Source organism: Solea solea, chromosome 20, assembly GCF_958295425.1.
Source record: "Solea solea chromosome 20, fSolSol10.1, whole genome shotgun sequence".
Lineage (NCBI taxonomy): Eukaryota > Metazoa > Chordata > Actinopteri > Pleuronectiformes > Soleidae > Solea > Solea solea.
Window position 1 is genome coordinate 1,456,974 of NC_081153.1, and position 14,435 is coordinate 1,471,408.

Below are 14,435 nucleotides of genomic sequence, written 5' to 3' on the forward strand. Positions count from 1 at the left end.
CAAACGCAATAAAGAAGTAAAACAAACGCAATAAAGAAGTGAAACAAACGTGATAAAGAAACAAACGTGATAAAGAAACAAACACGAGAGAGAAACAAACACGATAAAGAAGTGAAACAAACGTGATAAAGAAGTGAAACAAACGCGATAAAGAAGTGAAACAAACGCAATAAAGAAGTGAAACAAACGTGATAAAGAAGTGAAACAAACGCGATAAAGAAGTGAAACAAACGCAATAAAGAAGTGAAACAAACGTGATAAAGAAGTGAAACAAACGCGATAAAGAAGTGAAACAAACGCGATAAAGAAACAAACGCGATAAAGAAACAAACGCGATAAAGAACTGAAACAAAAGAAGTGAAACAAGCGCGATAAAGAAGTGAAACAAACGCGATAAAGAAACAAACGCGATAAAGAAGTGAAACAAAAGAAGTGAAACAAACGCGATAAAGAAGTGAAACAAACGCAATAAAGAAGTAAAACAAACGCAATAAAGAAGTAAAACAAACGCAATAAAGAAGTGAAACAAACGTGATAAAGAAACAAACGTGATAAAGAAACAAACACGAGAGAGAAACAAACACGATAAAGAAGTGAAACAAACGTGATAAAGAAGTGAAACAAACGCGATAAAGAAGTGAAACAAACGCAATAAAGAAGTGAAACAAACGTGATAAAGAAGTGAAACAAACGCGATAAAGAAGTGAAACAAACGCAATAAAGAAGTGAAACAAACGTGATAAAGAAGTGAAACAAACGCGATAAAGAAGTGAAACAAACGCGATAAAGAAACAAACGCGATAAAGAAACAAACGCGATAAAGAACTGAAACAAAAGAAGTGAAACAAGCGCGATAAAGAAGTGAAACAAACGCGATAAAGAAACAAACGCGATAAAGAAATGAAACAAACGCAATAAAGAAGTAAAACAAACGCAATAAAGAAGTGAAACAAACGTGATAAAGAAACAAACACGAGAGAGAAACAAACACGATAAAGAAGTGAAACAAACGTGATAAAGAAGTGAAACAAACGCGATAAAGAAGTGGAACAAACGCAATAAAGAAGTGAAACAAACGCGATTAAGAAGTGAAACAAACGCGATAAAGAACTGAAACAAACGCGATAAAGAAGTGAAACAAACGCGATAAAGAGGTGAAACAAACGCGATAAAGAACTGAAACAAACGCGATAAAGAGGTGAAACAAACGCGATAAAGAGGTGAAACAAACGCGATAAAGAAGTGAAACAAACGCGATAAAGAGGTGAAACAAACGCGATAAAGAACTGAAACAAACGCGATAAAGAGGTGAAACAAACGCGATAAAGAAGTGAAACAAACGCGATAAAGAGGTGAAACAAACGCGATAAAGAGGTGAAACAAACGCGATAAAGAAGTGAAACAAACGCGATAAAGAACTGAAACAAACGCGATAAAGAGGTGAAACAAACGCGATAAAGAAGTGAAACAAACGTGATAAAGAAGTGAAACAAACGCGATAAACGGTAAATGTAGCAGTGTTTTTACGGGTGGCGGCCATCTTGGAATGTCACATCAGGGTTGCTAATGTTTCTCTGAGTTTCAGACCTGAAAATGTGAGTTCTGACTACAAATAGAACGCACCTGTAGTCCCTGAATCACTGTTCAACACACACACACACACACACACACACTGTAGTCAATGGTGGGAAAAAAAACTGTCTAGAACCCAGACGATTTTCCCACCATTGACTGTGTGTGTGTGTGTGTGTGTGTGTGCGAGAGTAAATGTGTAAGTGAGTGAGTGAGTGGGTGTGTGTGTGTGTGTGTGTTTGTGTGTGAGAGAGAGTGTGTGTGTGTGTGTGTGTTTGTGTGTGAGAGAGAGTGTGTGTGAGCGTGTGTGTGTGTGTGGGTTCCCCCTCATGTTTTTGTTTTTATTATTTTTATTTGTTCATGTTCTGACTTCCTTTGACCTCTGTGACCTTTATCATTCACTCACCTTCTTTCCTCTCAGTGTTCACTTTTTATTTGACTTTTTTCTTACTTGAACTCGTTCATGTGCAGAAACAGCTGATGTGTGGAGTCATGTATGTGAAGAAGTTGCACATACATACAGTGTGAGTGTGTGTGTGTGTGTGTGTGCTCTCATATACAGTAACAGTAACAGTGCTTACATACAAACATGCACGCTCAACTTAAGCAGTCATGTGGTGCACGGTTGCCATGTGACCACTTTTCCTTTTTTTTCATTTCATCACCCCCCCCCCCTCCTGCTTTCTCCTATCTCTCTCTCTCTCTCTATCTTTTTGGAGTTATGCTTATTGTGGGATGTCAGTGTGTGACTGTGCTCATTATTATTATGGGATGCAGCATGGGGGTGGGAGGGGAGGGTGTCTCCATGGTAACGGTTGAGGTGTGTGGGGGGGGTGAATGCATGCATGGAGGAATGGGGAAGAGAGTGTGTGTGTGTGGGGGGGTGACTATTATGGTCTGTGCGTTGCAAGGTAACTATGCAGAGTGGGGGAGGGGTGACTGAAGTGTGTGTGTGTGTGTGAGAAGGGGGGGATATTATGGGATGTCTGCCCCCTGATCTCTTTGTGTGTGTGCGCGCGCGCGCGGGGTGTGTGTAGTGTGTGTGCGAGGAAGAGAGAGAAAGACGGAGACGGCATCGCACACACACACAATTTTATATATATATAAAATAAAATTAACGCGGAATATATATTTAAATCGCACCGAATACCGTTAGATTAACAATAACAAAAAGTGTTGGCTGGTTCACAGAAAGTGTGGCGGGAGTTACTGTTGTTGTGAGTATTTGTCACTTTATGGTTTTATTCTATTTTCTCTTCATTGTTCCGTGATGGTGTGTGAGTGAGATGCGGAGAACATGCAGGGAGACCCGGGTAAAGATGCCGGCTGTTGTGGATGTTCTTTGCGGGTCGATGTCGGCGTGTGAACCGGGTGAATCGGTTAGCCCGCATGCTAATGATGGCATGTCAGAGATGGAGTGAGTGAATGTGCTAATCTTTGTCTGCTCTCCTCCTTCCACCACCAGACAAAGTTGGATTTATTGTACGGGGATAAGAAGCACATGTCCCGGGGTATTTGTGTAACTCTTGTGTTTTTAGTGTGTTCTTCGCTGTTAAATGTTCACTTCCGTCTTCTATTCTTTTTTTGTTTGTTCTTTATTTCCCTGTGGCCCCGGTTGCTGCTGCCGCTGCTATCGCCCGCTCTCCTCACCTTACGCCGACCTGGACAGACTCCGGCTGGGTCACAACAACTCTGGATTACCCCCACCTAAAAAAACACAATAACTTTAGTTAGTTGGCTAACACTCGTGTTAGCTAACTTAAGGGAAAGTTTTGTGCCGATTATGTCTGGAAGCGAGGACGACAGGGATGACTACGGAGCCCCCGAGGAGCGATTAATGCACGGTAAGACGACGCTCATTTGTTAGCCATAATTGCTAATGTTCATGCTAGCGCGAGCAGATGCTTTTTTGACGTCCGTATCAATCATGTTTCATTAGCAGCGCGCTAGCCGCGCGGCTAACTGCCGGTTAGCTGAGCGTTAGCAAACTAACTTCACTCATCGCCAGTTCGCCGCTCTTTTAGATATTTTAAAAGTTAAAAACTTTGATGTTACCACCCCACAAAACCAGAGCCACATACCGTGTGACTGACAGCCACGCAGGACTGTGGACTCACGCCGCCTAACCGGCATGGTTCCCGGGCCTAGCGTTAGCCAGCTACCGGTGTTTTTTCTTTACGTGTCGATGACAAGATGGAGGCAGCCAGTTAGCTCGAAGCTAACGGATGACGTTCTGCAGCTTTCCCCTCCTCATGGTCGGCGCCTTCGGTTTGACTGTGGCGCTGGAAGAGAAGAAGAGAGGGGGGAAAAAGTCGCAACAATCGCACTTAAAACAAAATATTTTTTTAAAATCACTCTTTTATAAACACACGTGCGGATGTAGAAGCAGATGTAGCTCGAGTTTGCTTTGTTTACAGTTTGTACAAGAGGCGACAGAGGAACCATTGATAACAAATGGTCGTGCAAAAATACATTCAACCGACTTAAAAACAGCTTTTTATTCATTAATGCACGACAAATCTGACATGTTTATGGTGTGTTAACGCAGTGATGATCACGAATCTACCATAACATTAATTACACATGTTTATAGTTTAGTTATTTCATTTAAAATAGTAATTTAATCATTTGTTTTGCACTTCATTTAGAAGTACCTTGGCCTTTGCGGTGGTAGTTATGACACGATATACTTTTATTGTGCACTTGTCTTAGACTGGATTGTACATGATAATGCCTTCAGATACAATAAAAACAACACATGACAACATATAACACTTAAAGTGAACTTTATACGTACTCCACACACCAAATACTCATGATAAATACTAAAATGATGATAATAAAAATTTCTGCGGCCCCAAGCAGTGTTATTTTAGTAAACAAATTTGTTTTTAAAACAGGAGGTAGATACATTTAACAAGTACTGTTATGCCATACAACTATGTCAACAATTGGTTACTAAAATAATAATTTAATCTATTAAAATATTAACCCATTTATACGTTTTACATGAGTTGACAATGTAATTATCAGCATTGATAATATATATCAAGTATTCTTCATTAAGTTGAAGTAAATCTTAGTTTCATACTTAAAGAAGTGTCTAAACTGAACTTTAGTCGGCTGAATCTAAACACCTACACCTATTGATTATTGGGATTTTCTTTTAAGATCATTTACTTGCAGTGTTCACCACAAGGTCAAGAGAAGTTAAATGTAACCTCATAAATTGTCCCGTGAGTGCTGGGCAGTGTCTGGTGATCAGATATTCAGCTTAAAACTACAGATCATCTGTGTCAACTACTGAGAATGCTCCATATGATTTTAGAGGATGTGATTGGTTCTCACTTAGAGAGAATTTGTCAGTGGTGGACCTCATTACATGGACCTTGTTGAAGAAATTTCTGTTTGTTGGATGTGGTTGGAGTGTTTACTGAAGCTGACTTGGACATCTATGTTCTCGCACGTGCGTCTCTGGCTGATATCTAGAAAAGTCTGCACTTACGGTGACTCTTTAGGACCCATCATGTTTTTTCTACTTTTAAAATGTGTCTGCTTATTAACTGTGAATATGTTGTGGTGTCTTTGCTCCATATAACAAAGAAAGATTTTAAACACATTGCTCATCCCGAACACTGGTTAAGATGGGCTGATTTTACCAAACACATTTAAAGTTGACGATGAAAATCATCTCCAGAGCTACAGCCAGTGATTATTTAGCTCCAAAAGGATTTGTCTTTGTTATATGTAGCAAAGAAACGGGAAAATATTAAAATTTAAGAAGACGAAAAACCAGAAAACTTTTTGAGGGAAACTATAGGTCGTCTGATGAGAGTTATTCATCGATTTAATTTGTCGATTGATCAGTGTTGATCAGTGTTTGTCAGACCTGGAAATGATGATGTTCTCGAATGTCTTGTTTTTGTCCACAAACAAATGATTCAGTTTTAATGATTTATTTGTTATCTGGAGCAAACAAACCAGAAAATAGTCACATTTAAGAAGCTGAAACAATTAGAAATGTTTAAAAATGCTTCCAAATGATTAATCAATTGTTAAATTAGTTGACCATTAATTGAGTAATAGTTTCAGCTTTACTGCAGTGCAATTATATACAGTATTTTCAAACCCAGCAAACCATTCATTTGTTTCCTGTTTAGTGGACATTTTGTTCACCTGTATATTCTTTTACTATTTTGAGTTAACCCATCAAACTCTGCAGTGCTCTGCACTAAAATGAACAACAAAAGACAGATTTTCTTTAAAAACGCCATGTTACACCCACTGAACTCACTCTTCCAGTGGATCACAGCATCACACAAACCAACTATTTTTGTCCTGCTTTCTGTTTTCATCGATTAATCGTTGCAGCCCAAATCGTCTCAGCCCTGCAATATATTCTTATACAGAACACTTAATTAATGAGGTTTGTGAGAAACTGCGTTGTTAGTTCGAGATTTGATGAATTTGGATTGATTTTCTTTTCCTTTCTGTTTCACACAGTTTTGCATGCACCCCACCCCCCCACCACACACACACACACACACACACACACACACACACACACACACACACACACACACACACACACACGGATAGCTAAGTCTCCTTTAAATGACCTATATAAATCCTCACACTGAGGCATCTTTTTTTCACTTGGTGCGTCTTAAATCTCTTCATATTCATTTACTGTAATTGGCTCTTGGTGCAGCTTCACGTCACTTTGAGCCAGATATGAAACTGTGGCATCGCTGTCATTAACACTGCAGCCAAGCCTTTAAACATCACAACTAATCAGGACTATATCACAGTTTTTATTGCCATCAATTAGTTATCGGTTGATGATGTTTGCTGGTTTGTCTGCTGGTTTTTAATTTGAACTCTTGTGCAGCAGGTTAATCTGGTTACAGCGCGAGACTTCAGTGTCCTGGTTTGTGTCCAAGCAAAACATAAAAGTCAAAGTCATTTGGTCCAGAAAATATTGGCCAGTGTTTCACAAACTTAAAAAAACGATGATCACAAATATCTTGTTTTGTCCACCTGCCCAAATTATTCAGATTTATTGATTGTGATGTGGAGCCAAAACCCCAGAAAATAAGTTTTGTTAGCACATTCTTGATTTTCTGTATAAGATGAGTCAGCTAGGATGGTTTGATTAGTTTTATCTTTTATTAGAATCTGAAATGTTATAAATTAACCCATAAAAGGCAGTGGTTTTTAATACTAGTTTTTTTTTGTCAATTTCAATTTTTCAATTAAGCCTGTATTTATACATGTGGACTATCTGAGAAACAGGGTTTCCCTTTCAAGAGACCTGAAAAACAACAAATATGGCCGCTATTAACAGAATATTCCATAAAAATAATAGTAAAACTTCACGTAAATGGCACTTCTGAAAAACAACAACTATGACCATTATAAACAGAATATTTAATAGAAATAATAGTAAAACTTCACGTAAATGGCACTTTTATTCAAGCAAGTCACAGAAGGAATAAAATAAAAGGAACATGAAACAAGATGAATAATTTATGATCAAAAGACACAGAAATGCAGAGTATATCAAATATTCTTGGTATGGATGTTTTTAGATGGAAATTTAAAGATGTGTTCACTCATGTCATCACATGACCCAAATACACTGACGCTCGTGCATCTTAACCATGGATCATCTACTCTGGCCTGATTCCCTTTCAGACGATGAGGACATCTCGGAGAACGAGGCTCCGAAGGTGATAAAGAAGAAGAAGAAGGCGAAGAAGAGCAAAGAGAGCAAAGGCAGCAAGAGGCGGTCGCGCAGAGAGGTATGTGCTGACTCCAGAAAATGATCTGTGGCACGGAACATTCCCAAAAAAGCGATTCAAAACCTGGAAATAATGTCTTGTTTTGTCCACAAACTAAAAATCATTCAGTTTTAATGTTTTCCTTTTTTTTTATGGAGCAGAGAAATCAGTAATGACAGCATGGACTGAACTGAAGTAATCTGATGAATCCATTTAATTGGACGTCCAGCTTCTAAAATGTGGATTTTTTCTGGTTTCTTTGCTCCTTTTAAACAAAGAAATCATTAAAACTGAACCATTTTGGTTTGTGGACAAAAACAAGTCATCATTTCCTGGTTTGATCAACATTTTCTTCATTGCAGGCCAAATGTGTAGAAAAGTCTCTGATTTCTGACCATCCCTCTCCTCTCAGGAGCTGGCCATCAGCTCGCCAGAGCCCATGGACATGGGTGGTGCGGAGGAGGCCGGGGAAGGCGGCGCCTCTGTCCAGCGCTCGGACAGCGAGGGCAGCGACTACACTCCAGGCCGCAAGAAGAAGAAGCGAGCCAGCAGCGGCAAGGAGAAGAAGAGGAGCAGCAGTGCCGGCGAACGGAGCTCCTCCAAGAAGAAAGAGCCAGAGCCCGACGACGACGACGATGACGACGACGATGACGACAGCTCGGTAAGAAACGACGGGAAGCCGGTGTTAAATGTGTGGGAAAGGAACGGACAGGAAGTTAGTCAGTTAAAGTTCAATAGCTGAACGGCAGAAATAAAACTGCACTTTTCTTTGTGCTGTGCTTTATTGAGATTGACATGATGAGTGACAGTCCTGGTGTGGTCAGGCTGCTCCAGTCCAAACTGAGTCTGCGTCCACACAGAAATGACACCAAGCGTAAACCCTAACTTCCTTTGACTAGTCACACGCTCCAATCAAACACGAGTGGTGGCCGCGTTCCATTCACGTTTCATTCATGGTGTTTTGAACACTGCCAGCACCTGTAATGGAGTCATGATATGAGAGACGTCAAACAAAAGAGCTCTGTGTGTGTGTGTGTGGACGTGTGGACTCGCAGCCTGGTGGCCAATAGGGGGCCTTGTATTTAATGGTACTTGTGCAGGAGCTGGTGTGTGTGTGGGGTGTGTGCGTAATGCATATGTGCTGTTACCATGGCAACCATGCCTAGTGCAACACTGCACTGCGTTCCTGACCCCTTCCCCCCCCTTTTTTGGTTTTTGTAAACACATTTTGATTCTGTGGGCGAGTTCTTGTCTGATCTGAAGACAATGATGATGATGAGGAGGAGGAAGAAGCAGGGACGTCAACTGTGTCTCACCTCTTAAACTGTCCCCCCAAAAAAGCCTCAGATCTGGATTTTATATCAAACATAAAAGAGACAAAGGAATGATAATGACTGTAAAATTACCGTCAGCCATTTTGAGTGCAACAAACGTGTTGCTTCTCCAGCTCCTCTTATGTCACGATTTGCTGCTTTTCTTCGTCTCACATGAGAGTAATCTGATTATCTTTGGGTTTTGGGTCTGATCAGATTAGGTCTGGGACCTTTAGCCCTTGAAATAATATTGTTATTGCATTGCCAGTTTGAGCCTGTGTTGGCACTGATTTTATTAGGTGATGATCATAAGTGGACGTTGGAGTTTAGACGCCTACAGTATCACTGAATATACTTTATATTTCATACTTTTCTGAAATTTACCACCACTTTTCCCTGGTTTATTCAATGTAATGTACACGTTTCATAACGTGTGGTACCAGCTGTTGAAGATCACTCTACTCATCGATCTCACTGTTACACAGACTTTTCCAACAGTAAACTGAAGTTTGTAAACCACTCACTCTCCCACACCAAAGCCCATAGAGAAAATCACTTTAGTTTCCTGTTGGTAACGTCTGTCTCACAGTGAGATAAAGACGTGAAACATCGTAGACTCAGAGCTGACGTAGGTTATTAGGTGACTCTCTCTTTTTTATATTTCTTTAGTCAAACGTCTTAACTGTCAATATAAAATGTTCAGAAAGGAATTTGTCTTTAACCACACAGTGGCAGCTCTGCACGTGTTACAGCTCTTCTACTAAACTGCACTCTGGTCATCTAATCAATGGATCTGATTAGTATTGATTGCTCTACACTAACTGAGTTGAATTGGTCTTGAGAGGAGAGACAGTGTTGTCGCAATCTGTGGCAATAAAAATAAAAATCAGGGCTGAACATGCATGTATCGATGCATAGATTGATAATGGATGACAAAATTCAACAATTTCCGCTTCTTCGGTGGTAAATTTGTTTGTCTTGTCACTGTAAACTGAATATATTTAATTTGAAGTCTGGGAAAAGGCAGTCACACCTTTTTACTTTATTTTTATGAAGCAAATAATCAAATTATTGATTAATAAAATACACTCCTAGTTGTAATCTGCTTCCAGATGAGATATTTCCTTGTAATGTTTGACAAGGCTGCACGCAAACATCCAGAAACATTGTCCTGGATGTTTTCTTGAACTTTTCCTCAGATTATCTTTATCTTTACTCAAACTGTCAGTGTGTGCTCCACTCAGGTGTTTTTCCGAGCCTCTCCTGACCTGGACTTTTTCCTGCTTCTGCTTATTATGTGAACAGCAGATTCTGGCAGACCAAGGTTGTTGTTCTTGTTCTGACAGGATGATGTAAGGTTGGACAAGGACAGTAAAATGGGCGGTAAAGTGATGTACCAATGTAAGTTTCTCTAGAACAGAGTGAGAGAGTTGTTCTCGTCAACGCTGTGCATGTTCTGGACTGCTGCGTCTGGAAGAGTTGATCTACCAGCACTGTCAATGTTTAATGGGTGTGTTCAAACATAATTACATTTCCTTAGTGTTTGTTTAGGCTCATATTACATGTAAATCCCCACACACCGTTGCCTCTGGGTCTATCGGCTTTGAGAAAGTTTTAATCCTAGAACCTCTTTTAAAGGAACCAAAAGGTCAGAGTACTTTAGTGAAGTTCTACCCCTTAGCATCACATGGGCTTTGTGCTAAGCTGCTGTCTAAGCTAACCCTGCATCACAATCACATCACAAACGGTCTAAGAGTTACAGTCATGAGAAGAGCACATGCCAAGTCCTGTCAGGATGGTCACAGTTTCAGAGAGGACGTCGTCACTCCCGCTTCTGAAATGTTCTTCTCCGTCTTCAGAGAAGCTTATTGTTGTTGTCGTCTGTTGCAGGAGCCAAAGTCTTCGTCGCAGCTGCTGGACGACTGGGGCATGGAGGACATCGACCACATCTTCTCAGAGGAAGACTACCGCTCTCTGACCAACTACAAAGCCTTCAGCCAGTTTGTCAGGTACATGATGCTTTTCTGGAAAAGTAAACAGTCAATACCAGAAACACCGGCCAGTTTCCCCTCGAGCTTCAGACATTTGTTGTAGAATTAGTTTGCTTTTACTTGTTTTACATATCGTCCATTTTTCAAAATATATCTCCAGGCCCCTCATTGCAGCCAAGAACCCCAAGATCGCCGTGTCCAAGATGATGATGGTTCTGGGCGCCAAATGGCGCGAGTTTAGCACCAACAACCCTCTAAGGGGAGCCGCCGCTGCCAACGCCGCACTGGCCACCGCCAACGTTCCTGCCGCAGTCGACAACATGGTGGCAGAGGTCGCCCCGCCCGCCCCGCCCGCCCCCGCACCTCTCACACCAGCAGAGCCTCCACCCCCGCCCCCGCCTGCACCCCCGCTACGCAAGGCCAAGACCAAGGAAGGCAAAGGTAGAGTGGAGTCTGGACTCACAGACGCCTCCTGTGTTCTGTTGTGAGCTGCGTCTGACGGATGTGTTTTGTTGTGTAGGTCCCAACGCTCGCAAGAAGTCAAAACCTGCACCCAAACCACAAGAGAAGAAGAATAGCACCAAGACCAAGAAAGTGGCTCCACTGAAAATCAAACTGGGAGGCTTCAACAGCAAAAGAAAACGCTCATCGGTACGAAAAACATTTCTCCCTCGTCTTTGTGTGTTGACTGTTGGTGATTTGTTGTGTTTTTAATTTTTTTTTTAACTTCTTCCCAGAGCGAGGAGGACGAGCCGGACGTGGACAGTGAATTAGAGGACGGCAGCATGAACAGCGTCTCTGTCTCGGAGGGATCGAACAGTCGCAGCAGCCGCAACAAGAAGAAGACCTCAAAGAGCAAACCCAAGAAGAAGAAAGGTACGGATTTTGATATGTGATGTTCACCCAGGTGTGGGAACCCTGGATCAAAGTGATTGTGGTTGTCCAGACGCTCACTGATACTTTATGTTCTGACCAATGAGGACATGAGGTCCCATGTTGGTGCTGAAAGCCTCTCATTGGCTGTTTCCTGCTGGACCTGCTGACTCAGTCTGAGCTTCACCTGTGCATCCACAGGTCCCTCTGCACATGGAAAATTGCAGGTTATGCACACGCGATGGTGAACGTTAACGACCGAGTTCAACACGGGGCGTGGAATGCACACACAGACACACACATTAGTCACTGTGACTGAGTCAGCAGGGTTAAGTTTATTAAAAAACGACAACCTTCTGGATCTGTTGTCACCAGCATCGAAAAAACATATCGCACATTCAGTGTGGAAATCCACTCCACTGGACCCACTTTTCTACACACACACACACACACACATATACAGAGAATGTTAACGTGTCAAACACGTAAAGCACGTTACGTTATTTTTGTTTCTCTACACGAAAATGCAAAGGTGGCGTTTCTGAGATTTTCCCGTTTTCAAATAAATATCATCTCCGTGTGGATACATTATTATTATGACACTGACCACTGATAAACGTCAGTCTCTCTGTGAACTGGGTGTTTCCACGTCTTGAGAATGAAACTGTGTGGTCTCTGAGTGTCAGTGAGGAAATGTGGAAGAAATGAGTCAGTGAGTGGGTTTCCCCTTCTGACGAACAACACACACACACACACACACACACACGTCACATCTGCGCCTCTCATTAAAGGCCAAACGTTGGAGGTGTCGCCATCTAAGTGTTTTATTTTTGTTTATTATTTCTGTTTTTCCTCCTCCTTCAGAAGCAGAAGATGGCGACGGTTATGAGACGGATCACCAGGACTACTGCGAGGTGTGTCAGCAGGGCGGAGAGATCATCCTGTGTGACACCTGTCCCAGAGCCTATCACATGGTCTGCCTGGACCCTGACATGGAGAAGGCACCTGAGGGCACCTGGAGCTGCCCGCACTGTGTAAGCAACCCGTCCACACGTCCGTCCACGTCCTCAAAGCATAAGCAGAAAAACTTCTCAGATGGATTGTGATAAGAATCATTAAAATGTCGTCTCCATTTCAGGAGAAGGAGGGCATCCAGTGGGAGGCGAGAGAGGAGGTGTCAGAGGGCGAGGAGGACAACGTTGACGCCGGGGAGATGGAGGAGGACGACCACCACATGGAGTTCTGCCGCGTCTGTAAGGACGGAGGAGAGCTGCTCTGCTGCGACTCCTGCCCGTCGTCGTACCACATCCACTGCCTCAACCCGGCGCTGCCCGAGATCCCAAACGGAGAGTGGATCTGCCCACGCTGCACGGTGAGGGGCCCTGATCCACTGTGTCTACGGCCGGCTTTGATGAGGAGAACCTGCTGGAACTCGTTCATCGATTAGTGGATGTCCAGCATTCACGACTAATGAATGACTAATGAATAACTTCTGTCCCTCCTTCTCCTCTTTCAGTGTCCTCCCATGAAGGGGAAGGTCCAAAAAATCCTGACCTGGCGATGGGGTGAACCGCCCCCTCCCACACCTGTGCCCCGCTCTCCCGACCTTCCAGCTGATGCCCCTGACCCCGCCCCGCTGACAGGGCGGCCGGATAGGGAGTTCTTTGCCAAGTGGTCCGCCATGTCGTACTGGCACTGCTCTTGGGTCACAGAGCTGCAGGTGAGCAGGAGTGCACACACACACACACACACACACACACACACACACACACGTCCAACCTTCATCCTCCTCTTCCTCCATCAGCTGGAGCTCCACTGTCAGGTGATGTTCAGGAACTACCAGAGGAAGAACGACATGGACGAGCCGCCGCCCATCGACTTTGGCGACGGAGAGGAGGACAAGAGCCTGAAGAGGAAGAAGAAGGACCCGATGTACGCTCAGCTGGAGGAGAAGTATCTCCGCTTCGGGATCAAGATGGAGTGGCTGATGATCCACCGCATCCTCAACCACAGGTCGGCACATGCTGCGACTAACTAATCTGAAGGAAACGGAAGTTTGTTAACCGCTCACTCTCCCACACCAAAGTCCATGGAGAAAATCAGTGATTTTAGCTGGCGGGGACACAGGAGCTGCTGGTCCTCTGCTGCCTCGTGTGTCACTTTGTGTCACTGCAGTGAATCCCAACGAAGGATTTCAAAAGAGTTACGTTTGAACTTGATGTTAAAATCACTGATTTTCTCTCTGGGCTTTGGTGTGGGAGAGTGAGTGGTTTGCAAATGTCAGTTTCCTGTTGCAAAAGTCTGTGTAACAGTGAGATAAAGATGTGAACATGTGACATAGATATGGTAGAGGTAGATTTTGTTCGTGGTGCCTTTTGTTAAGTTGAAAAAATCACCCACTACTCCCACTTTATATGGATTTCTTTAAACTTGGTCTTGTCATGAGTTTTTATGGTGTTTGAGAAGTGCTTAATAAATGCCTTTATTTCGTTTCATCATTTAATGTCTTGATTCATAATCATTTTCTTTTATACTCATTTCTATTCTCCCTGTCGTGTGTGTGTGTGTGTGTATCAGTGTGGACAGAAAGAACAACGTCCACTACCTGATCAAGTGGAGGGAGCTGCAGTACGACCAGGCCACCTGGGAGGCCGATGACATGGATGTACCCGAGTTTGACCCCTACAAGGTTCAGTACTGGAACCACAGGTGAGACACAGTCCACGCGCACACACACACACACACACACACACACTGTGCTTCACTGACTTACTGTGTGTTTCCAGAGAGCTGATGATGGGAGATGAGGGGCGACCTGGGAAGAAGATCAAGGTGAAAGGTCGCGTGAAGCGTCCAGACAGACCTCCAGAGAACCCGGTCATTGATGTGAGTACAGACTGTGG

General features: G+C 42.9%; 1 protein-coding gene across 2 annotated transcripts in view; it reads left to right on the forward strand.

The window, feature by feature from the left end:
- The first annotated feature begins 2,594 nt into the window (after positions 1-2,594).
- Positions 2,595-14,435, forward strand: part of chd4a (chromodomain helicase DNA binding protein 4a) — a 28,142-nt gene continuing 16,301 nt past the window's right edge. For both annotated transcript variants that reach the window (XM_058618783.1, XM_058618784.1), the window contains exons 1-14: positions 2,595-2,789; positions 3,242-3,416; positions 7,270-7,376; positions 7,768-8,016; positions 10,559-10,677; positions 10,820-11,100; positions 11,180-11,310; positions 11,397-11,535; positions 12,397-12,566; positions 12,671-12,904; positions 13,049-13,252; positions 13,337-13,545; positions 14,110-14,241; positions 14,319-14,418. In XM_058618783.1, the coding sequence (XP_058474766.1) occupies positions 3,356-3,416; positions 7,270-7,376; positions 7,768-8,016; positions 10,559-10,677; positions 10,820-11,100; positions 11,180-11,310; positions 11,397-11,535; positions 12,397-12,566; positions 12,671-12,904; positions 13,049-13,252; positions 13,337-13,545; positions 14,110-14,241; positions 14,319-14,418 (2,136 nt within the window). In that variant the 5' untranslated portion in view covers positions 2,595-2,789; positions 3,242-3,355. The remainder of the gene's footprint in view (positions 2,790-3,241; positions 3,417-7,269; positions 7,377-7,767; positions 8,017-10,558; positions 10,678-10,819; positions 11,101-11,179; positions 11,311-11,396; positions 11,536-12,396; positions 12,567-12,670; positions 12,905-13,048; positions 13,253-13,336; positions 13,546-14,109; positions 14,242-14,318; positions 14,419-14,435) is intronic.